This window comes from Lissotriton helveticus, chromosome 7 (assembly GCF_964261635.1).
Source record: "Lissotriton helveticus chromosome 7, aLisHel1.1, whole genome shotgun sequence".
NCBI lineage: Eukaryota > Metazoa > Chordata > Amphibia > Caudata > Salamandridae > Lissotriton > Lissotriton helveticus.
In genome coordinates this window covers 1,454,595,841-1,454,619,889 of record NC_136068.1, presented here as the reverse complement: position 1 = coordinate 1,454,619,889, position 24,049 = coordinate 1,454,595,841, and the positions used below count along the sequence as shown (strand labels likewise).

Below are 24,049 nucleotides of genomic sequence, written 5' to 3'. Positions count from 1 at the left end.
TGAGCTGTGTAGTCTGTTCCGGGTTAGGAAGACCTAGTCACATTTCAAGGGAAAGAATCTTAAATTTGTGGACAGTTAGCACGAGATTTGTTCTTTCAGCGGCATTTGTATGATACAAGTAGCTCGTATTATAACACAGTAATCACTGAGGCTTTCTAGTGACACCAGAAAACAGAAAATCCCTTTGTAAATGTTGCCAGTACTCTCAGGTAACCTTAAAAGACCATAGTACATGTTAGTTACGTATTAGTATTTTATCATCTTTCATTTTTAGGTCTGGACTTTGAGGCAGCCTTCGATGTTTGGCTAGACAATTGGGTTTCTAGAAACATTCATACATGATATACATAAACAAAGGTACTTGTTCAGTGGGCTTTTTTATTGGTCTGTTTAATTGACATTTCCACTTTGCTTCTGTCCACCACCTCATGCAGAATGGTGTAGTGGGTAAGCCCACTTTGCTGATTGGGTTCCTTAATCTTGAAGGACTGAACAAAGCCTCTGTACATTGTTTTCTGCCATGTAAAAGTACTTAATTTTTGATAGAGGCTACTAGATGCTGATTCCTCACCTTTTTAATTTTTCCAAGGCACCAGGCTGAATCTGGAAGATTTTTCAGTAGTCCTGGCCACAGGAGCGGCGCAATCCTTTTCGAATTCGCTCCTGAAGTGTCTTCTTTGGAGCCAACTCCACAGATGGTTCAGCAAAGCCCGAGTTTCCGGGGCCTTCAGCCACACCACTCCAGATCGAAGAGTTCCAATCAGCCATGCTCCAACTGATTGAATTCTGCCAACTTCCTCTGGCATGCCTTCAGATCCCAAGGAGTCAAGAGGCCCTCAACCTGGTATACTGCCGGCAGGTTTACCCCTGTGCCAGCTGGAACCCTCAAGTCAATCTTTCATCTGCCTCGCTTCTGGCAAGTTTCCCATGGGTGCAATAATTCCAATGCCAACTTTGCCACCCAAGTAGAAAGAGCCGATTGTTCTTTCCAAACCCAGAGTCTATGCTAATCTGACCTTGTTCGAAGTCTCATGAGACTCTAACCCAGACTCCACTTAAATCACCCTTCCGGCCTCAATCTTCTACCTCTTGAGTATCCGCAGGGTTGTCAACACTCCACATTCCCTTTTTGGATCAGATTTGGGCAATGATTGGTGGTGAACGGGGTGATGAGGTCACTCAGCCACATCAAGATGAGTATTGGTACGAAAAATTTACAAGAGGCTAGTGGCCTTGATGCCTTTCCTGAGACTGCACTGTTTACTAACACCCCCTGACCCTCTTCCAACCTCCCCAGGCCAGCCACAGAGAATTCCAAGCTATGCTTTCCACCCTAAAGGTCAAGACAAACATTGTTACTGAAGTTCTGCAGCGGGGGCAGACATCCTCTGAACCTCTCCTGCCCTTAGATAATGCTTTGACAACACTTTATTAGGTGATGAAGCCAAATGTGTCCTGGCCCCCCGGTCAACCATCCGGATGCCAGCCGCCATCACCCTGCTTCAGGTTACCCGGCTTTCCTTTCATGGCACCCCTCACCAGACATCTGCATGGTGCGGTCTTCCACAAGTTGTTCCAACCCCAATACATTTACTGCTACATTCCCTGAAAGGGAATCTAAGAGTTTGAAAGACATGTCTTCTCATTCACCAGCCTGGCTTTCCATTCTCTTACCACTAGTTGCTTCTTAGGCAGTTATTCCCACGCCCTTTTGGTCTCAGTGACACAAGTATCCTAGCGTGCCTGGCGTCTTCTGTCCTATTGTGACTTTGACACCACCGATTCCATCTGACAGGCAATTGGCACCAGTGTTGCCATGCATGGCTGTGCTCAACTGGGTTCTCCAACAATGAGCTGTCCTTTCTTTTGGTCATGCCCTTTGGTGGGACATGTCTTTTCAGGAACAAAGCTCACTCTGCTCTTAAGCATTTTAAGGAGAGCAGAGCCATGGCTCTTTACCCACCTTGCCAACTGCAATAGTTCCACCATTCCATTCATGGCTTTGGCCGAGACGCCCTATACTTTCAGCCTGTTCAGCCATCAAAGGGTCTAAAGTAGTTCCATGATCACAGCTGATGTGCCCACGACCCCTGCGGTCAAGGTCAGCAGGGTTGGCAGGCCATCGCTTCAGACATATGGGTCCTGCAGAATGTTCACTCTCCCTTTCCTTTCCTCTTTGTCACATCTTCCACTGCCCCCTCAGCAACTTACTGAGGACCATCTCTCCATTTTGAGGCATGAAGTGCAATCCCTTTTGGCCAAAGAGGCAAACAAGAGGGTGCCAGTGCCAGAAGTAGGACGTCAACGTTCTTCCTGCTTCTTTCTGGTGCCCAAGAAGGGCAGAGTCCTCAGTACAGTTTTTTTACCTGCTTCCTCTAAGCACCTTCCTCCGAAAGGTAAAAATTCTGAATGCTCAACCTAATACTGGTTTGCTTTCGATCCTGGAGACTGGATGGTGGTATTGGACCTGCAGGTTGCAGCTTTGGCTCTGACCGAATGAGCATGCATTCCCTCTGGAGGCTGTTTTGGCCAATGCATAGCAATAATGTATGCAAATCTTTTTGCAGAGCACAATTCAGCATGAGATGGTACTCTTCTGCACTGCCATGCCTTTTTTCACTCCAGAGAACCCAGTGAGCCCTCTTTTGGGATCCAGGTGATGGATCCTCTTCTTAGATGGGTGAGGTGGAGCAGAAAACCAGTGCCCCTTGAGTGTTAATGAAAGTGATGGCATCTCCATGTGATCTTTGGTTCCCTGATTGGATTGCTAAATTTTGTATGTGATGTAAGTTTTCTTTACAAGGCTGGAAATAAACCACATGTATAAAAAAGGCAAACCTCCATATTAAAAAAATGAAAGAGATAAAGCAAGAGAGTCAGTGTGTTATTATGCATAATTGGCTGGCCTAAGGCCCTACAACTTATGATGTTCTTTACTTCGCATGCGATAGAGGCCAAGGAGAGTTGAAGTACAATATGGGCCTCACCCTAACCCCTTCCGGCATAGCGGCGTAGCAGCCTAGCCCAGGTGGTGCTTCAGAAAAATTAATCCCAGCCTTGCCACATGGACACAGGAGTAGCAGTAAAATCTTCATGCCCTTGCCTTTCCTATCCCCCTCACCCAGAGTAGATCATGGGCTGTGGAGGGGATTCTAACTCCGCATATTCCAGTAACTAGAATTCACCCCACCACATTTTGCCAATGATGGTTTTGGACCCTCTCAGAATACCCCTTGACCCAGGGTGTGCTGCTTACCCTAATAAAGGCCTGGGTCTCCAGGTATCTGGCAGCTGTCCTAGTGCCACAATTGCTGTTTTGATGATGACGCAGGTACTGCTTTCAGTTGCCTCAGTCTTTATTGTCTCATAGAAGGAGTGACAGCTGGCTGAATGTTGTTTGTAATTGCGAACGAGACCGATCAGTTCTCCTGCAACAGAATGCGGGCGACGGTGTTACAGATAAGAGTGCCTGAGCAAGTGTGATGGTTAAGGACAGGAAGGTATAAAATGACTTGCTACTTTCAAAATAAAATGTACAGCATTATAGACCAAACCCTTTTCCCCTCGCCCCAAACTCAAAAATCCTAAATCACTGGTACTCTCTGCAGGTGGTTCTTGTAGGGTTGTTTAACCAGGGTCCCAGAGAGTTGGATTAGTGCCATATCTTCAGTATATGTAACTACAGTTGATCTAATTGGAACACTTAGTTGGTGGTTGTAATGAAATTCTGACTTTCAGCTGACCCTACCATACCTACATTCATGATCCATGCTTTACAGAAGTATTGTTAAAGCTTTTCTTCTGCAGCTAACTTGTGTCTCCTAGGTGCTCTGCCTATTGAAAGAAATGGTACACAAATCTAACTCACTGCAGAAATGCCATCACCGGATCGAACACATGCATCTTTGATTTGTAAGAAAATTACCATTGGAATTTTAGCATGGCTAAAGCCCAGCAATTCAACCAAAACCTTCAAGACCTGATCAACCACTCAAACATGTGAAGGAACATGCACACACTGCTTTATCTTGCCCTGACCTTTTGAGGTGCTACTGGTCTATGCTAGTGAATAAACACTACAATTTATAGTTTTGTTTTACTGATAATAGAATCTTGAAAACATTTGTATTTATGCTTTCTTGACCCTGAGCCACATATCTCTGTTTGCAAGTACTCTATAAGTTGCCTGCTACATCTACAGGTATCCCTTTGAAACCAATGTTGGCACATCCGACCAAGGGCATTGGAGAAGTGATGAAGAGATTTGACGAAGCAGCCTTCACCTGCGAGTACAAGTATGATGGCGAGCGGGCTCAGGTAAGAATGCTGGTCCAGCAAAGAAAAATGCTTTATAGGCCTGCCTATACATTGACTCTACTGCTTTTAACAACAGTGCGCTTATTTCAGCTTCTGTGCTTTAAACCATAACAAACACCATTAATTCTGCTTGCTCATTCAATATGGTCCAATTCCTTTAAAAGAATATAAGAAGCAATGACATCTTTTTTTAACAGGTGGCGGATGAGGTTTCAAACCTACAAAACTAAACATTCTGCTTTGCTATTAAACTGCAGAGTGCCTCGGTTGTTTGTTAGGATGTTTGGTGATGGTTTGGTTCTCTAGTGTTAAATGATATAGTTAGTCGCTTTAATCATTCCCGATCATCAGGCTAGTAATCCTCTGTAATTATAAATAACAGTAAATTGTGTCAAAATGACCTTAACAAAACATTGTTTAGTAGCACATCCACCACATTTGAAACAACCCAAACTTCAGCCGATGAGTTTGAAAAACTGAGCTCTCCTTTTCATCTTAGAGGCCACCATAAGTCTCTACTGCAGGTCCTATGTGAGGGAGTCCCTGATAAGAGCTCTACTCTAGTCTGTTACTTTTTAATCTTTACTTCATCGTCCCTGGACTGCAGCCAGCCCTATCTTCAGTGTTCTTCAAACTGTGAGCTGTTTTCAGGAGATTTCTAAGATTTGCTCCTTGACACTGGCCCCTGGGGCCCGTCAACTGCCACTATACTAAGAAAGGCGAGTTCTCAGTCTACGAACAAAAGATCTACACTGATGATCCTCATGATCAATGCATGTATTGTATTTATCCCATTCATAAGGAGTCCTCACCAGATGACTCTAGCACCATAGTCCTTGTGGTGACATCATCTCTCTGACAGCGATCCCCGTCAAGTGCATCTGTCAACGGCAGTGACTACCTTATCGATGGTAGGATTAGCTTTTTAGCCTTTAACTTTTTCGTATTGACCTCTGAAGGTTTCTGAGCTGCTTTTAGAAGACAGTGCCTGATTTAATGCCCTCCTGGAAAGAGCAGCAAATAATTTTGACCTCCCTCTAACTTCTGTGGACAAACAATGTTTTCTATTTGATTTTTATAGCCAAACCCTGAGATTCCCAAAATTAATCTGATCCTGGATTTTGCCTGGTCATACCGTCAGACCCTTCTTGGAAAAGTAGTATAATGTGCCAGAATATGGTCCGACATGCTTGGCTGGCCAACCGTCACCAACTTAAACATTGTGACAGTGGCCCAGCATAGATAAAACTTTCTCTCAGGGGATCGCCATTAAAATCATAAGCACTGAATAGTCTCCTACACTGCGGTGGACCCTGGAGCAGTTTTGTAAGAAAGTGAGTTTCAGCTGCAGTAACCCCTCTACTTTTTGCCAGACTACTGATGCACTTTTACTTGGTGTGCCATGGGTCCCTACCAATCGGGTTCCCAGGGCCCGTGTTCTTTCCCCAAAACTAACTCAATTAGCATCTCTGGCGACAGGTCAGTGCCTGGTAAATGGTACCACAGGTACCCAGGGCACTGTGACCAGAGAAGGCTTCTAAGGGCTGCCGCACTTATTGTGCCACCCTTAGGGGTCCTGTACCATAACACTGACTTTGCAGCCTGCGTGTCTTGGTGCAAAACAAAGTGAAGAGTCGACATGGCATACATCTGTGTGCCCTGCCTACAACCCACTGCCATTGCATAGGTCAGTCACCCCACTAGCTGGGTGCACTATACCAGTGGTGAGGGTACAGGTGCATGAGCCCTGTACCCCTACAGTGTCTAAGGTCATTCTTAGACATTGTAAGTGCAGTGCTGTCATTAAGAGTATATGGTTGTGGGAGTTTGTCACTACGAACTCCACAGCACCATAATGGCTACACTGAAAACTAAAAGGTTTGGTATCAAACTTCTCAGCACATTAAACCCACACTTATGTCAGTGTGGGATTTATTGAAAAATGCACACAGAGGGCAACTTATAGATGCCCCTGGAAACTAACCCACCACTAGTGTCCAGGCTGAGTGGCTACTTTCAGCTGCCACGACCTGGCATGTTTCTGAACCCCTGGGTCGAGAGCCTGCTGCTCTCTGGGGCCTGAAACAATGCACATCCTGGGATGAGGTGCCAAGCCTCCTCCCCCAGGATGGGCAGGGTTTATGAAGGGCAAGCTTCAAAGGCTTGCCGCCTTTGTGAGCTTCCCCGGGCCAATTGCTGCTTTCAGCAACTGGTCCCCACTGGTTCTGACACCCCACCTTGGGCGGGAGAACCGGCGGGAAAAACAAGTGAGGAAGGGAGGTGTGCCCACCTCTGCTAACTCCACCCCTCAGGTGGGGGAGGCGAAGTGAAGCACAGCTCTCAGTCCATGCTATCTTGAAGATGGGGGGACTCTGCCAACCAGGGACAGGCACATGCCCCCCTCCCACTGGAGGGTGGCATAATAGGGGGTGTACCCACTCTAGGGAAGGGAACCATTTTCCCCTGCCTTTTACCTACCTGTACCTCCCCTAAATCTAGTATTTTGGGGCACCGCTGAACCTTGCTTCCTCAGATCCAGACAAGAAGAAAAGAAGGACCGAACTGCCGTGCAGCAGCTAACAAGAGAAAGACACTCACTGACTTGGCCCCAGCCTGTCTCCCCCTCGAACCTACTCCTGTGAAATCCCTGTGTCCTGCAGCCAGCAACCTCAAAAACCCCGGAGGACCTGCCTGCCTTCACTTCCAAAGACTGCTTCTCCCGTGAACACAGGATTTGTTCAGCTGCAACCTCTGGCAGCAGCCAGAAACCGCGAATCCGCCCCATTCTGCACCTGCCGGCCACGGCCCAAGCTCGAGGGGGCAAACACCACGAGGAGGTCACCCCGGCGCTCCTGTCCTGAGATCCAGCGACCTCTGACCAGCCGATTTTAACAAAAACTTTTTTACTCACCTGTTCACAGGAAATGTCCCAGTACTGCATTTAGGCATACTGCACCGAGTAAGTAAAGTAATCCAAAAGTAACTTACCTGCTATTTTATTGAAAACCCCATTCAAGTCTATGTATTGTATTTACAAGTAATTGCATTTCTCTGAAACAATACTGTAGGTCAACCCATAGTACATTTACCATTGCAATTGAACTGTTTTACAATCAGCATTTACTACTGTAAAGTATTTATTGCTTACCTGTGCCAGACTTGTTTGGTTAAACTAAATAAACATGAAAGGGGGCTTCCCCAAAGTGAAAGTAATTAATCAGTGAGAATCAACCAAAAACACCCACAGAAAGGCTGAAATATTTTGAAAATTTTATTTTGAGTCAATCATTTGTAATAACATTATTTAGACCCTATTTAATAAAGGTCAGCTTCTTAGAGTACAAAAATTCTTTGAATGAATGAAGCTTAAATAAGCATCAGCCCAAAATACAGATAGAACAATAAAAACATGACACTTCATTCTTTCATTTTAACAGTCATTCACACACACTCATTCAAACAGACCAGTTATTCACTATCAATCACAACATCAAAGAACGTCATGCGATGGGAAAAAGGCGCCGACGCGCGTTTCGGAAACACAAAGTTATTTCAGAAGATCCTTCATCAGGGCGCATATGTTTAATCCATAGATGAGGCGGTTCATAGTCTCAGTTGTGGGCTGAAAAAGCAAATCTCGGAGTATGCTGTAGCTGACCAATCCTGGAAATTAATCTGTTATTTAAAACACTCCCAATTGTGAATGATGTAGGTTCACAGGCAGTGGTGTTCCTACCATCTGGTAAAGATGATGAAATTGTCGACTCGAAGGATTCAATGGACGTTTTCTGTTCAGACCAGGTGGTTTGTAGGCTCGTCGGAATGATTGGGCAGACTGGAAAGTTCAGCTGTTCCCCTCCTGTTTCTTAGGTAGCTGTGGATACGATAGATTAGGAACGGTATAAAGTGGGTCCCATGGTCTGGGAGTTCCGGGGAATCCTAGTAATAAAAGCGAGGAAATCTGTTCCTGATGATGCGTGGCAGTATACGGGAAGAGCAGAGGGATGGAACTTGATGGGCTGCTTTCCTAGTTTTAAAACGCTGTGTCCTGGTCTCGCAGAAAGCCCAGAGTCGACATGGATCCAAAAACAGTCTGTCTCCGTGCGTCTCCGGATTCGATTTCTACTTCAAATTCGGACACGCGTGGAGACAGATTGTTTTTGCATCCATTTCGACTCTGTGCTTTTTGCGAGACCAGGACACAGCGTTTTAAAACTAGGAAAGCAGCCCATCAAGTTCCATCCCTCTGCTCCTCCCGTATACTGCCACGCATCATCCGGAACAGACTTCCTCGCTTTTATTACTAGGATTCCCCGGACCTCCCAGACCATGGGACCCACTTTATACCGTTCCTAATCTATCGTATCCACAGCTACCTAAGAAACAGGAGGGGAACAGCTGAACTTTCCAGTCTGCCCAATCATTCCGACGAGCCTACAAACCACCTGGTCTGAACAGAAAACGTCCATTGAATCTTTCGAGTCGACAATTTCATCATCTTTACCAGATGGTAGGAACACCACTGCCTGTGAACCTACATCATTCACAATTGGGAGTGTTTTAAATAACAGATTAATTTCCAGGATTGGTCAGCTACAGCATACTCAGAGATTTGCTTTTTCAGCCCACAACTGAGGCTATGAACCGCCTCATCTATGGATTAAACACATGCGCCCTGATGAAGGATCTTCTGAAATAACTTTGTGTTTCCGAAACACGCGTCGGCGCCTTTTTCCCATCGCATGACGTTCTTTGATGTTGTGATTGATAGTGAATAACTGGTCTGTTTGAATGAGTGTGTGTGAATGACTGTTAGAATGAAAGAATGAAGTGTCATGTTTTTATTGTTCTATCTGTATTTTGGGCTGATGCTTATTTAAGCTTCATTCATTCAAAGAATTTTTGTACTCTAAGAAGCTGACCGTTATTAAATAGGGTCTAAATAATGTTATTACAAATTTATTGACTCAAAATAAAAATTTCAAAATATTTCAGCCTTTCTGTGGGTGTTTTTGGTTGATTCTCACCGATTAATTCCTTTCACTTTGGGGAAGCTCCCTTTCATGTTTATTTAATCTTTCCTCCCTGATGGGTGGCTCCCTTTGCCTATTGGACAGTAGGTTCACAGGGTCCCTCTTCTGTATTTTGGCCAGGCTTGTTTGCTTCCAGAAATAAAATAACTAAAATACTATTTTTATACAAAAACAATTGGTGTGAAGTTTAGTCTTTGAGTGTGTGAATTCATTTGCTGACTGTGTGTACAACAAATGCGTAACACTGTCCTCTGATACTGCATTACTGCTCGTCCACACTACCACAAATAGAGAATATGGTTCTATCTAATTTTACCTCTACCTACCTTTGGGGTTCCACTGGACTCTGTGCACACTATACCTCACTTTGGTATAGTATATACAGAGCCAGCTTCCTACAAGTTTACATTGACTTCTCCTTACTTCAGAAAGGCCAGGATTCATGTAACACAAATGTTAAATTTCCAGCCTTAAAACAGGCTATATTGTCAATTGTATTAAATTATTTAAAAATTTGGAAGTAAAAAGGATTAGGGGCACATGCATCATTGAAAATACTGATCACAAACTGACAGATTCGCAGAATCTGCCCCTTTGCGACCGGTATTATTCCCTAAATGCAATGCATGATGCGATTACAAATTGCAAATTTGCAATTAGGGATCGCAAATTACCATCAATTTGAACTTGATGGTAATTTGCAAAAACTTTGAAAAATGCACTAAAGTGCATTTTTCAAAGTTTCATGTTACACACACATGCCCTTGGGTCATGTATGTGCGCAACATGTGGTAACATCTAAATTTCAGGAGTGCAACAGGGTGTCCTTTTGGCACCCTTGAAAGTGCATGCGCAATTTGTGAGTACCTATTTGGTACCCGCAAATTGCGCATGCAATTCTCATTCATTCCTATGGGTCTCTAGGCCCATAGGAGTTAATTGGAAGCAATTCCTTAATTGTGATTTGCAATTTGCGAGTCGCAATTAAGGAATTCGTAGAAATCACAATTTTTTTTGCGAGTCATACATGCATAGGGATTTGCGAATCCTAAATAGCGATTTCTTAAGATTCGCTATTTAGGATTCGCAAATCCTGACTTTGATACATGTGGCCCTAATGCCTTTAAAAGTCATTAGAAAGATTAAAAAGTGACCTTATTAAAAATGTCCCTCACAAATTCTTTTTACTTCTTTTTAAAGTAAGATAAGGGGAAATATATGGCAATGTGACTGTACAGGCTGCAGGATTGAAAACCTAGAAAAGTGCACCTTGACCTCCAGTGTCCCATCATATCCTGCAGGTGGTAGTTTACTCAGTTCTTTTTTCTAACTCCTTCTGATGCATGTGTGGCATTCAAGATATTTGAGCAGAGGTCTGTCTTTATAATGCTTCAGATGAAAAAACTTAGAAAAAAAAACTTACAAAGTGATTCACTCGACATCCTTCAGGGCATAGAGTATTTTAAAATATTTTTCTGACAAATATATCCGATTTTTCTCAAAATGTCAATTCTTTTTGAGAACTGCCTCGAATGTGGCATAACAAAGAGTAAAACCGACTTGGTACAGGTTCTGTATCGTATGTTTCCCTGACTCTCATGATTCAAAGATGCGTCTCCATTGCAAGACCCTCTCCATGCGCACTTTGAAGGAGAGCAAAGATTCACCTGCACGCCCACGTGGAGCACACCAGAAGGCAAGATCCCTGGCTGGAGAGACTTCTGAAGGGCGAGGAGAGACAGTTTCCTGTACCAGTGCCTCTATATCACGCTCCGAGGACTCCTGCAGAGGAAAATCTAAATGTTCTGGTGAAAGAGAACACTCCAGTTCGTATGGGACTTTGTCGAGAAGAGGTACAGCACCTACTTGTTCCCCGGCAGGAGCTGGTTCGATATCAATAACACATAGGACATTGAGAAGGACAGAGATGTTAAAAGGTACATTGATGTCTAGAAACCATACAATGTCGAGACATGGTTCCACATTGGGCGAACATACAGCTTCTCTGAGTAAGACAATAGAGTTGCTTTCACAGATGAAAGTGTGCAGACTTCAATCAGAGTCTGACTGAGGACCCCTGAGCCTATTCTCCATCGAGGCTGACTTTGCCAACACCTCCTCGGACTACAATGGAATCCACTCCTCCTCCACATTAGTCTCCTCGACCTCTTCCTACGCCGCCTCATTCTCAATCAGTAATTTTAGCGGTACTTTTACTGCCAATACCACCAGCCACTGTAGTGTAGTTCCTATATTCCTGATAGGCTCTGCGCATTGGAATAATATACACTATAGATTTGACCTAGAACATGAGGTCAGTATGTCTCTATCGAGTACATTAAACTTAATTACTTGTGTGTTCCCGCTAACTCAGAGGTCACTAGCAACTTCTCGAATGAACGAGGGATTAGTTTCTGACAACCGCATAAACATGACAACTTTGTTTCCCTTAGAGATGGAACAATAGCTCCAGAGTCGTGGAAACAATAGATAACTGTTTTACTCAGTCGTGCATGCTTCTTTTCTACAGAGTTGCACAGAAATAGAGAGATGGGCGTTTCAATAAAAAGGGTTTATTGAAAAGTCTTATTTCTCATGCAAGAGATATGAACTGCTACAATCGTAAGACAGAATGCGAAGTATCAAATGTACAGCGTTAGCAGTAAGATAAAATAATACTGTAATAGCATGTCTTGTAGCTATGACATATTCGTTAAAATACATAAAGAACACAGACTAAAATACTCATCCGGTGCTTCTAAAATAATCCTACCCCTGTGTACCTAACCTAAGTCTAGTACGAGGGAAGAAGTAGGTGCTGTCTTAGTCTGGTTTAGTTATGCCAAGAGTTGCAAAAAGTTTCTCTAGCTTCTAATCGGCTCCATTCCTTAGAATGAGAGAGGTTGGTATCGCTTTCCCAGGACTCGTTCTCTAACACTCGCAAGGGTCAGAAACAATGGAGCTGGATTCTCGGCGAGGAGGATGGCCGCGTCTGGTCAGTGCATCAGTTGGGGACTTGTCTTCCTTCTGGACTTGCTGTGGCGAGCCGCGTGCAAGTAGGTATTCGAACCACACCGTGCCTTGCCATAGCAAGTGAAGGCATATTTATACCTTGAAGGTGTTTAGGAATGCCAGTATGGACGTAAAAGTCAAGCATAAGAACGTCCTGAATGAACCCCTAAGGAATAGATGTTCATGCATAATAAATGAGTTCTTGGAGAAATCAATATCCGAGCAAGGGGAAGTCCTAAAGGCTTGAGTCTGGTTTTCGAAGAACTCCTTGTGATGTAGATAAACGGATGAAAGTAGCCATGCCTGTAGTGGTGAGCATGAGGAAAGCCTTAATAAGGGCTGGATTTCTATGCCTATATAAGGGCAATGTAAATTGTACCTATATAAGGGCATGAATCGGGAAATTCATTCGGAATCAAAAACGAAACACAACACCGCTCCTTCTCTGCCACCAGACACATACCAGTATCACCTACACAAAGGCATCCTAGATCTCGCTACCAGACCTCGCAGCCATAGGTCTACGTCAAGATTCCACTATCGTCATCGTCCAAGATCTCAGACGTTCATGCCCAAGACCGAGAATATCTTCTACATCAAGATCGACATCCTCATAGTCTCATCATACTACATCTTCTTCAAGTCTATATTCAACAACTTTAACAAATTTTCCTCCAGCAAGAATATCTCTTGTAGATGATATCAACACTTTCTAGGAGATACCTATAAGGGGTGCTAACCAATTAATTAATTTACAGACTAGGAAAGTGCTCCTTTTTAACATGGTTGCCCCCACTTTTTGCCACTGATACTGATGTTTTTTGACTCGTGTGCGCTGGGTCCCTGCTAATCAGGCCCCAGTGTCAGTGCTCTTTCTCTAAAAACAAGGTAAAATGGTCTAATTGTAATACAATTGTCACACATTTTAGCACCGCTAGTAAGTGTTACCGCTGGTAACTAGGGCCTGGCTACTCTAGAGGGTCCCTCTGGCTGCAGCATTTATTATGCCACCCTAAAGGATGCCCCTACAAATTGCATGCAGGATGCCATTGCATACTGCTTGTCGTGGTGCAAACCATAAGTGAAAGCACGACAGGGCCCACTCACTGTGTGCCATGCCAAAGTCACTGCATATAGTAAACGTAAGTCACCCCCACAGCAGGCCTTGTAACCCTAAGGCAGGGTGCATTATATTATATTGGAGGACAGATCTACACTAACAGCTGTGCCCCTGTGCTATTTAGTTCAGTTACTAGATGGTACAAGGATCAGGGATCATTTGTGGCACACTGGTACTGCACATATTTTCTTAATCTGTGGTTCAGTATTAATTCCTAAAAGTGTTCAATGTATGGTCTTAGTATGTAAACAGTCCAGTCATACATCTGTGATAATGCTTTTTGAACAATTGACATCTCTTAATTTAAAGAACATTTAATTTCCATTGCTTTCATACTTTGGAACAGTTTAGCTAGTGGTCAGACTATGCTTTTCTGTTTTATTTCTCCGATTTTTTTAAATTCTAGATACATATCTTGGAGAATGGCGATGTGCATATCTACAGCAGGAATCAGGAAAACAACACTACAAAGTATCCAGATATCATTGCAAGAATTCCAAAGGTAGGGATTGCTGTCCCTATATAGATGTTGTAAGGGTGCTGTGTGACTTTTAGATACTTGGATTTTGCGAAAAAGTCAGAGAAACACTTTACAAAATGTGAGCGATAAGGCAGTGGAGAAGATCCTGGGCATGGCTCTTTATATCTCCAAGGCAAGATCTACTTCAAAACTATGTACAAGAATCAAAATGTTAATCTGAGGCTGCTCTTTACCAACCACGTTGTGGAGGCGAAATTTTTCAAGTACCAGCACATCTGAAGGTGTTGTTTGGGGGAAAACTCTGTGATGGTCTCAGAAAAGTGTGCATTGTTATAAGTAAGTACATCTTTTATTGCATAATTAATAAAAACATTCCAATATAGTACAGTTGAAAAATACTAAGCTCATAAGATCTACACATTTAAACAGTCGCCATAAAAATATAAAACATTTCATCTGTAAAATCATTTGATCCAATACTGGTAGGTTGAAAGGCATCCTGCCTAATGCAGAGGCGTCATCAGTAGTTAGTGCAATATCATTGAAATACTGGTGCATCCCATAATTCCTACCCCCCGCCCCCACCCATACAGCATACTGGATGTAGTTAGACCATGTAAGTTACCAGTGGCAAATGTACTGTTGAGGTGATTCTAGTGCCCAATACGACATATAAGTTGGCCAGAGCAGTTAATTCTAATAGACCTTCCTTAGGCTTGGACAGTCTCACTTAAAAATGCTCAGCCTTCCCCAAGATTAGATTCCCTAACCTCCTCTGGAGGTTACTGCAATCTATATAAATGCTATGATGCAAGTGCAGAAGACTAAATACAAACTGCATTAAGGACCTTTAAATACGAGTGCTCATGATAGAATCGGGGAGAGAGGTGGGCACATTTTTAAGTAGAAATTTAAAGGTCAGTTCAATAGAAGTTATTGATAATTAAAGTGCTTGTGTAGGTGTTTAAAATGAGAGAATGTTTGGAGGGTTAAGAGCCATTGCTCATTGTAAAATCTGGGACGGGTTTTGGGCAGCTTTTGGGTATATCTTCAACATTCAGTGCAATGGGCATTATAGAAATTTTAAAGGAAATTAAAAATGCAAGTGTGGCCATTAAGTACAGCAGCACAAATAAAGATTAAAGTACAAATGCGTAATATAAGATCTAGTTTAGGTACTATGTTCTTTGAATTGTTCCAGTCTCCCCTGCTTCCGCAGACTCCTTGGCTGCATCACTTTTCCCAAGAATTTCACCATTGTACAATGCAACCCAATGTCAATTGGTACAAAACTGGCCAGAACCGCTTCCCTGCATGAACTTATTCCTCGATCTCTCCAATCTGATAGCGACATCTAGCCGAAGAATCATTATCTTTGAATTTCCCAGGTGTCAGACTGGATCCAGAAGATTTTTCTTTGAGCAATACCGCTGCACGCCGGTAGTTTGTCGATCGTCTCTGTGTAGCATCGCTGGCCGCGCTGGAAGTGGCTAGCGCACCTATATAGGTATTACCTTGGTGTGCTGACGTCCTTTCTTTTCTTTCACAACCAGTTAGCTCTAATCCGGAGAAAGAACTACCTCTCTGTTGCTTTTTGACAGACTTTTTTCAACGTTTTGTGGGTCTCTTACGAGGAATTTCTTCCTCCTGGCACGTCGAGGTGATATCTTCGAGGAAGACTGTTTTTAATCTGTGTGGTGCTGGTCATTGCGCCATGTCTATTACGGACCCACATCTTGTGCATCTGTAGTGTCTTAGATGCGACCACGAAATGTCTTTAGACTGCTGGGCCATGGCGCCAAAGGCTTTAAGAGAGCGGTCCTTGAAGCTGCTAACGGCCTGGCAGGTGTAACAAGCCTCCTAGGAGATCTCGGTCCCGATTGAGAGGGAGGTCGGAGAACCGCTCCAGAAGACCCAAGTGGTCTTCCTGTCACTCCAGGTCGTCTGGATACTCTGGGAAGAAGCATAAGAAACAAAAGAAGTCGAAGCATGTCTCGACTTTAACTAGTCTGCCTGCTGACATGACGAAACAGCATAGTCATCAGAGGCACGGTTCCTGAATAGTTGCCAGGGGCCAACTCCGTCCCCTGCTCAGGTGAACAAATTTTACGTGGCCATGTACCACGTATTTGAGCGGTGCGCCTATGCGCCTAGGGGGGGTCAGAGAGGGCCCCTTTGGGTTCTACTGCTCTAGCCTCTGCTCTGACAGACACCCATGGATCTGATAAGTGATTCGGACCAACGCCGGTTGTGCCACTGCAGTCTCATCCAACGATGATGCTCCTGACCACAACGTTTGCCCCACATATATCCACGAATCAAACACAGCGCTGGAACTATGTGGATTGATGCAGATTCTGGTGCCAACATAACATAACAGATTTCGGAGTGAACTGCAAGGGATCTGCAGTGGTGGCTTACGAACAGCAATTGGGTCAGAGGCAGACCACTCTCCCTTCCCCAACCAGATCTTACTGTAGTGACAGATGTCATTCCTGGGATGGCGTGGCCATCTGGGAGAGGTAAAGATCAGAGGACTGTGGTGGTCTACGGTGAAATCCAGACTCCACATTAACATGCTGGAGGTCCGAGCGATCTGATTGGCATTGAAAGTCTTTCTACCTGCCACCAAGGGGAGTCTGATCTAACTGTTTTCGGCAAAACACCACTGACCAACAAGGAGGGATGGGGGTCATGGACCCTTTGCCAAGAAGCCCTCTGTCTCTGGAAATGGCTGGAACAGCAGGCCACATCCCTGGTGGTTCAACACCTGGTGGGGTCACTGAACGCCAGAGTAGATGAACTCAGCCATCATTGCCTTGCGAATCACGAATGGCATCTCAGCTAGTGGTGGTTGAATGTCTTTTTCAGCAGTGGGGAGACCTTGGTTAGATCTATTCGCTTTCGTCGAACACACAATGTCCGTAGATTTGCGTGCTGGAGTTTCAAAGGCAGCTCTCACTCGGAGACACTTTTAGTCTCAACTAGAGGTCAGGCATCCTGTGCGCCTTTCCGCCCTTACCTCTCCTACCCAGAGTTCTCAAGAAGATCAGGAACGACTGGGCCCAAGTCGTCCTAGTGGCTCCGGTCTGGGCACGGAGAGTCTAGTATCCCGAACTTCTCAGCATGAGCATTGATCCTCCGATCAGGCTGCCTCTTCTGAAGTATCTTCTGTCGCAGCAGGGTCCTCCTCTTCCCAAACCTGTCAACTCTACACCTTCTTACGTGGAGATTGAGCACAACAGTTCACAGCTTTCAACCTTTCTCCTGAAATCTGCCATGTTTTTCTGGCAGCCACGCATCCCTCCACCAAGACTGTGTACGCCTGCCGGTGGAACAAATGTGAACTATATCTTACAGAAAAGTCTGTTGATCCTCTTTTTACTGCTCCGGCTGAGATTCTTCTTTTATCTTTGCCCAGAAGGGCTGCACTTTGGGTACTCTCAAGGATTACCTTTCTGCTTGGTCTTTGCGGCAGCAGACCAACCATCTTTATTAAAGGGCACTATTGTGAAGAAGTTCCTTAAAGGTATTCAAAAAAGTGAAAAGGAGCATAATATTCTATAATCAATTTGGCTCAGTCAACAGCAGCATAACAAGATCCTAGCAAAGCTCTATAATCAAATGGTAAAGATTAAATATCCAATCAAATTCATCAAGAGTCTTGTGCATGAGTTTCAGTCCACTTCATTGAAGTTTATTCATTGTAACAGTAAACCGTCTTGTTTGGGACTGTGACTCGAACAAACAAGGGAGTACTATGCCGTCTTAAAACTCATTATCTTGCACTATTTCCGGACATTGTTCTTATTTGACAACTCTTCATTCGGTGCAACATTAGAATTTTATTAACACAATGACGAAACTTGTTGGCTGGGCTGATGTTCTATTGTTACAGTGAATAAGCTTCAATAAATTGGATTGAAACTCATGCACAAGACTCCTGAGGAATCTTGGCTGGGGATGTCCAGAACACTCTGATGGACATGCCCTTTGATGGCACTTAATAGTGCGTTGGAGCGTTTTAAGGACTCACGGCCTACGGCCAAGTCCTTGGGCCTTTCAACCACGCGCACTCCTTCCGCTTCTGCTTTTCGCTCCTTTCGTGGCCAAGGAACTGGCGCCCAAACACGTTCGTTTCAGAGCCACAGCCTGCGCAGCACCTGTCTCCGCATAGCTGCGTGACCCGCAGAGGTGGGTCACGGGGCTTGCGGGCGGGTCATTCCACCACCTCCCCTGCAACCACTGCCTCCAAACCGTCCTAGTTTGGTTTTTCAGGCCCACCACAGGCCAGTGGGTGGCAGGATTCACCTTCACCTCCCCCACTGGCGCACCATCACTTCGGACAGGTGGGTTCTGCAGATAGTCTGACGGGGCTACTCCCTCCCCTTCGAGACTACCCCTCCAGCCATGCCACCTCAGTACCACCGCATGTCTGTGGCTCACTTGGCACTCCTCCCGCAAGAAGTTGCGGCCCTCTTGGCCAAGGGGGCCATCAAGTGTGTTCCGACGCTAGAAGTAGGTCGTGGTTGCTACTCCCACTACTTCCTGGTTCCGAAAAAGGACAAGGGCTTGCGTCAATCGCTTACTCCGGGTAAGTCTCCGTGACTTACCCGGAGTAAGCCCCAAATTACTCCGTTATCATTTCAATAACATGGAGAGCATTATCTGGATCTCTTGTGACTATTGCAACATCGTCTGCAGAAGCCAATGTTTTCGTATCCATCCATGCAAACGAATCGGTATGACCTCAATGGAGGCTTCCAGTCTACAAAGAATGGGTTCTATATATAAAGCACATAGCAAGGGAGAGGCAGGGTTCCACTTTCTGAATAGAAGGGCTGGGATTCATGCCCCATATGCTGAAGTCGAGCTACTGGGTTGGAGTACATTACTTTAATAAACTGCCCCCATAACTTTCCACAGATCCTCCCAAGATACCCTGTTGAATGCCTACTCTGCATCCAACAGGGCGACCCCCGTGGGTTCTTCTACATTTTTGGTTGCAACAACCATTGCAATTACACGTTGCACATGATCCACGGTCCCCCTGCCTGGAATAAACTCCTGCTGCCTAACCAATACATATCTATGTATAATGCTACCCAGCCTATTTGCCAAGATATTAGAGTAGAGTTTGGTGTCTAACAGTGTGATTGGTCAATAGGCTCCTAGATCAAGAGCCTCCTTTCCTTTCTTTAAAAAAAAAAACTATTACATTGGCTGTCGCCTACGAGTCTGGGGGATGCTCTCCATTTTTAACCTGCCAGAATATCTCCGACCGCTCACGTAAAAGTTCTAATGAAAAAAGTCTTAAATTCGAAGGGAATTGAATCTGTTCCTACCGACTTCCCTGAAGGGAGGTCCTAAATGGCTAGCTGGATTTCTTCAAAAGGCAATTCCTCCCAGAACAAGGACCGCTCCACCTGGGTTACTTTATTAGATATTATTGGAACCAAATGCTGCTCCAAGTCCTTGAGACAAGCTTTATATAAATTGATGTAATATGCTCGAAAAGTTTCTCTAACCTCATCGGATCTGTCATAACTCTACCTTACCCATTCCTAATTTCATTAATGTGGCCTGTTTTTGCCTCATCCTGACAGCTAACACCCACCCTACCCATTCATTATATTCATAGCACTGTTGCGTTCTAGCCACAAATTTCCCGGCCATCTTCTTAGCCGTAAATTTATTAGTGTGACCTAATTATGGCTGTGATTCAGCACGGGGTATAGCGCTTGCCCAGCTAAACGGCTACAACGAAGTCTGCCTCTGCTTCCCCTAGCTTTTGATAAAGTTCTTTGATCTGAAGTTGAGAGTGGCTCTGTTTAGCAATACTAAACCTAAGGGATTCCACTCTTATGCCAGCCTTAAAGGCATCCCAGACTAAGGGGGTTAAGTTAAAAGAAACTTCTGGGATCCACCCCTCCATATATCTTACATATTACGGATCTTACAAGAGACTCTTCTCAAAAGACCATCTTCTGGGAACCCATCCCAATCCCTCGAGAGGTAGCTCTAAAACAAGAGGGTTCTTGTCCTACATCAATCTCGGATAGAGCTCTCTATCCGTGACTCCTTAACCAGTGATGGCGACACCAAAAATAATCCAATCTTGCAATGTGCCATGAGAGGCAAAGTATTAAGTGTAACCAGCATCGGGCAATTCCAATTCGACCCAAATATCTACTAGCCTGATTTAATTTCAGAGATGCTTAAAGGATCTAAAAGACAGCACTTTACGTCCCGTATAGTGCCCCGCCTTTTCTCCTTGCCCTCCTCTAGAGCCATTCAGATTAAAGTCCCCACATACTGTATACGGGCCAGCCAAGTTGGTAGCTCTATTGCTAAGAAATTAAGCAGAGCTGGGTCATCCAAGACCTGTGCATGTATCGAGCAGAGTGTAAATGACCCCTTGCAATATTTACACTCTACCAACTCCCATACTTATCCATGACCTTATGGCCATTGATGATCGTCTTCCCTATTGCTAATACGCCCCCCCCCCTTAGTTCTCCTTAGTTGTACAACAGAGAACATTCAATCCCAAAGATTGCAATAGGGCTCTATCACACCAGGCGATATGGGTTTCTTGTAGATAAAAAATATCTGCTTTTAAGAATTTTAAGTCCTCTTGAATCCTTCTTCTTTTGGCCATATCATTTAGCCTGCAAATGTTAACTGTCGCGATACACAACTTAGCCATCCACCACACACAAAACACAGCCTACATGCTTAATTTTCCATAATAGGTCATCGAAAAAGTATCCCAACTACTACCACTATTTGTATAGCTTGACTGACGTGACCTGGCCATACCTTTAACCCAACATTTTTTGCATTCCTCCCCCCCACCATTTTTTCACACTTTGCATTCAATGGGCATACTTGCTGCTTTTCCTCTGTATTAGAATCCTGTCCCCCAACCACCACCCTCTAGAACCGCCCTCCTGTCCCCCACCCCCTCTTCATCTAATGAGCGTAGTAAGAACACCCAAGGTTTGTGTAGTGGCAACTGATGAGATGCCCCCCCCCCCACTGCACTTCCACTAGCAAAGAGAGAAAGAAAACAGAAAACCAGCCCAAAGCCAAGATACCTAGCTGTCCCGCCTGGCCTTTTGAAGAAGAAAAGAAAGGATTAGAAGGGAGAGAACAAACAGAGAGGCCCCCCAGGACCCACAGTGTCGATTTGTGTGGGTTCATATACAGTCCTGAGGTCTCCCCAAAGATCTGCAGTATGCGCAGTAACCCCGGCTCTATCTGTCCAGAGCCGTAAGGAAAAACAGGACATCGTCTGCGTACAGTGCTATCCTGTCGGAGAGACCCGGAGCCCACTCAAACCCCCGAAGCTGGGCATCAATGCGCACCCACGCTGCCAGCGGCTCCATGGCAAGCGCAAAAGAGGGACAACCCTGTCGCGTACCCCGCCAAATGGAGAGCAAGCCCCACCCGCACCGACGCCGTCAGATCAGTATATAGTAGCAATAGATAGGCGAAGAATCTCGGGCCGAGATTAAGTTTCCGCAAGAGGGAAAATAAATATACCCAGCCCTGGGAATCAAAGGCTATATCCATGTTGGCCAGTAAAAGCGCCGCCGGCTCCCCCACCTGCCCACTGGCCGCCACTGCCATGTGTGCGCGTCTGATGTTGTGACGGGTCGTCCTCTGAGGCATGAACCCTGCCTGGTCTGGGTGTAGTAATGTGGTGATATGTGGCAGAAGCCGGTTGTCCAGTGCCTTGGCTAATACCTTCACCTCCACATTCAGAAGGGAGATGGGACGATATGAGGTGTGCTGCTCTGGAGGTCTACCCGTCTTGAGGAACACCACCACCTCCAAGTGTCTCCAGTCTGGGGGAAGCGAGCCGAGCTCCCACTCCTCCTCCACCACCGGCCGAAAGTGTGGGGCCAACTGTACAAAAAAAAATTTGTCCCCGGAGATTAGTTGTACATTTTGATTGGGAGAATTCAGTAATTTCGGGTTGTGGGGTAGTATAGGGAGTACATGCATCACCTGGCTCTGCAACCGCCACAAGTGGAGGTTTCTTTCCAGAGCTGCCTAGGCGGTCTACCGTAGTCTTACTCCTGCCCGTGCTATCAGGCCGGTTTTTATCAGGTTAAGAGTCTATAAGTTTACCTGCACAGTTGCCTGCTTGATCTTAAGATGATTCTTGTCTCAGCCAGTACTAACTGTCACAGTCTGAGTCAAGCTAGATGCACTGTCTCCCTTCTCACAGCGTAGCTTTGAGACCCTTGACGAGCACTGCAAACAACCAAGCAGTGCTTAGAGCCATTCAGATTAAAGTCCCTACATACTGTATACGGGCTGTGCAAGTTGGTAGCTCTATTGCTAAGAAATTAAGCAGCGCTGGGTCATCCAAGACAAGTGCATATATCGAGCAGGGCATAAATGGTCCTGTACAATATTTACACTCTGCCATCTCCTATACTTATCTAAAGCCTTGTGGCCATTGATAATGGTCTTTCTCTTTGCTAATACGGCCACTCCCTTAGTTCTCCTGAGTTGTACAACGGAGAACATTCAATCCCAAAGATTACAATAGTGTGGCATTCCCTTTGGTGAAGGGAGTAGATAGAGGGGAGCGACCTGCTGCGCACCCACACGGTCGCCATATTGCCTCTGTCTCCCTGGTCATATATTTTAATGCAGTAGGTTTGCATACGCTCTCCAATCTGAGGTGGTGTCTTTGTCCTGGCGCATTGTGGGCTAAGGGAGTAGGGGGGAGACAGAGGTTACAAGACATTTTGTTACCAGAACAAGTTGCAAACATCCAAGTGCAGCCCTAAGTGGCAGGAGTGTGCATAGCATGTGAATCTGCAACACTACAAGCTATGAACTTTTGATTGCAGGATAAGAGGTTCAGGCTGTGTTATAGATCCATTTTATAATTGAATACCCATGTTCCGGATTTATCGCTTTGTTCCTTATTGAATATTAGTCTCATTGTTGGCAGTCCTGTTTCCTAGGGCGAGGTTTGCACTTCACGACCCTGCAGAGACTCTGCTTTCTGAATGCTTACAAAATGTTACATTACCTGCAGTGTTTATTCCCTCTTGCCTTTGATTCCGTATTTTGGTTGCCACATCCCTGATGGTGCTCCTTTTGGTCACATGTTTCTGCAAGCGTTTAAGGCTAATAATGTTTTAGTGACCATTACGTTGACGTGCAGGCTGCAGGTACTCCTGCGTTTATCCTTCCTTGACTTTGTTTTTCCTGGACTAGGAGGTTTTGTGAATTTGGGCTTCATTTCTCCCAAAGGCGTTTTGGAATGTAATTTGTAACACATGCCTCTTTTGTTCCTTTCTGCTGGCAAATCCTTCAAAGCAAGAGGAGCCTTTACGCTGCTTCTACCCTCAATGGCCTTGACTGTTTTTGTTGAATGTACAAATTAGTATATTTTGAATTACTACTTTTGTAGGTGTCCAGTGCAAGAAAGAGCAGACTTTCTAGATGGATTGTGCTTTACTGTGGCTTTGCTAGGAAAGACCCTCCCAGAGGAATGTGTGTTTTGCACTGAGTAGCCACCTCTACTCCCTTCATGGCAGTGACCCTGAACTCTGTCCGCAGCTACTTGAGGTTCATTCCATTCCTGTTCTAAGCATTATCTGGAGGCCCGGAGTACTTAAAGCTATTTTGAGTAATGCTACAATGTAAGGTTTGTCCATTTGTGCTGCTCTAGCCGCCTCTGTTGGGGTATCCTGCTGAAGAGGGGAATACGCACTATGGACTGCCTTCTAGAAGAATAACCTACTTAACTGGTTTAGATTTTTCTGATGTAAACTCTTACATGGCAATAGGCGTAAGATCGTCCTGCCTCTCTGATTGTTACAGGAAGGTGCACTCAGTAGTGGTTTTCTAGGTTTATCTACTCTGTCTTGCTGTTTTTTGTTGCTCAGGTGGCGTTAATAGAAGTTAGATTGTATTCGACAATAGGTGGTCAGTTATTTGAAGAACAGTCTTAAACAGGACGGTAGCTGTGTTTTTAAGAAGGCTGAACAGGACAGGGGCCACAGAAAAAGGAACGTGGAAAGGAGAGGCTGGTTTGAACACTGGCTTAGAGGG

The 24,049-nt window shown here is 44.9% G+C and overlaps 1 protein-coding gene across 3 annotated transcripts in view; it reads left to right on the top strand.

The window, feature by feature from the left end:
- The window catches only part of LIG1 (DNA ligase 1), a 452,209-nt gene that overhangs the window by 277,918 nt on the left and 150,242 nt on the right, over positions 1-24,049 (top strand). For all 3 annotated transcript variants that reach the window (XM_078654820.1, XM_078654821.1, XM_078654822.1), the window contains 2 exons: positions 4,202-4,317; positions 13,889-13,984. In XM_078654820.1, coding sequence (XP_078510946.1) covers positions 4,202-4,317; positions 13,889-13,984 — 212 coding nt within the window. The remainder of the gene's footprint in view (positions 1-4,201; positions 4,318-13,888; positions 13,985-24,049) is intronic.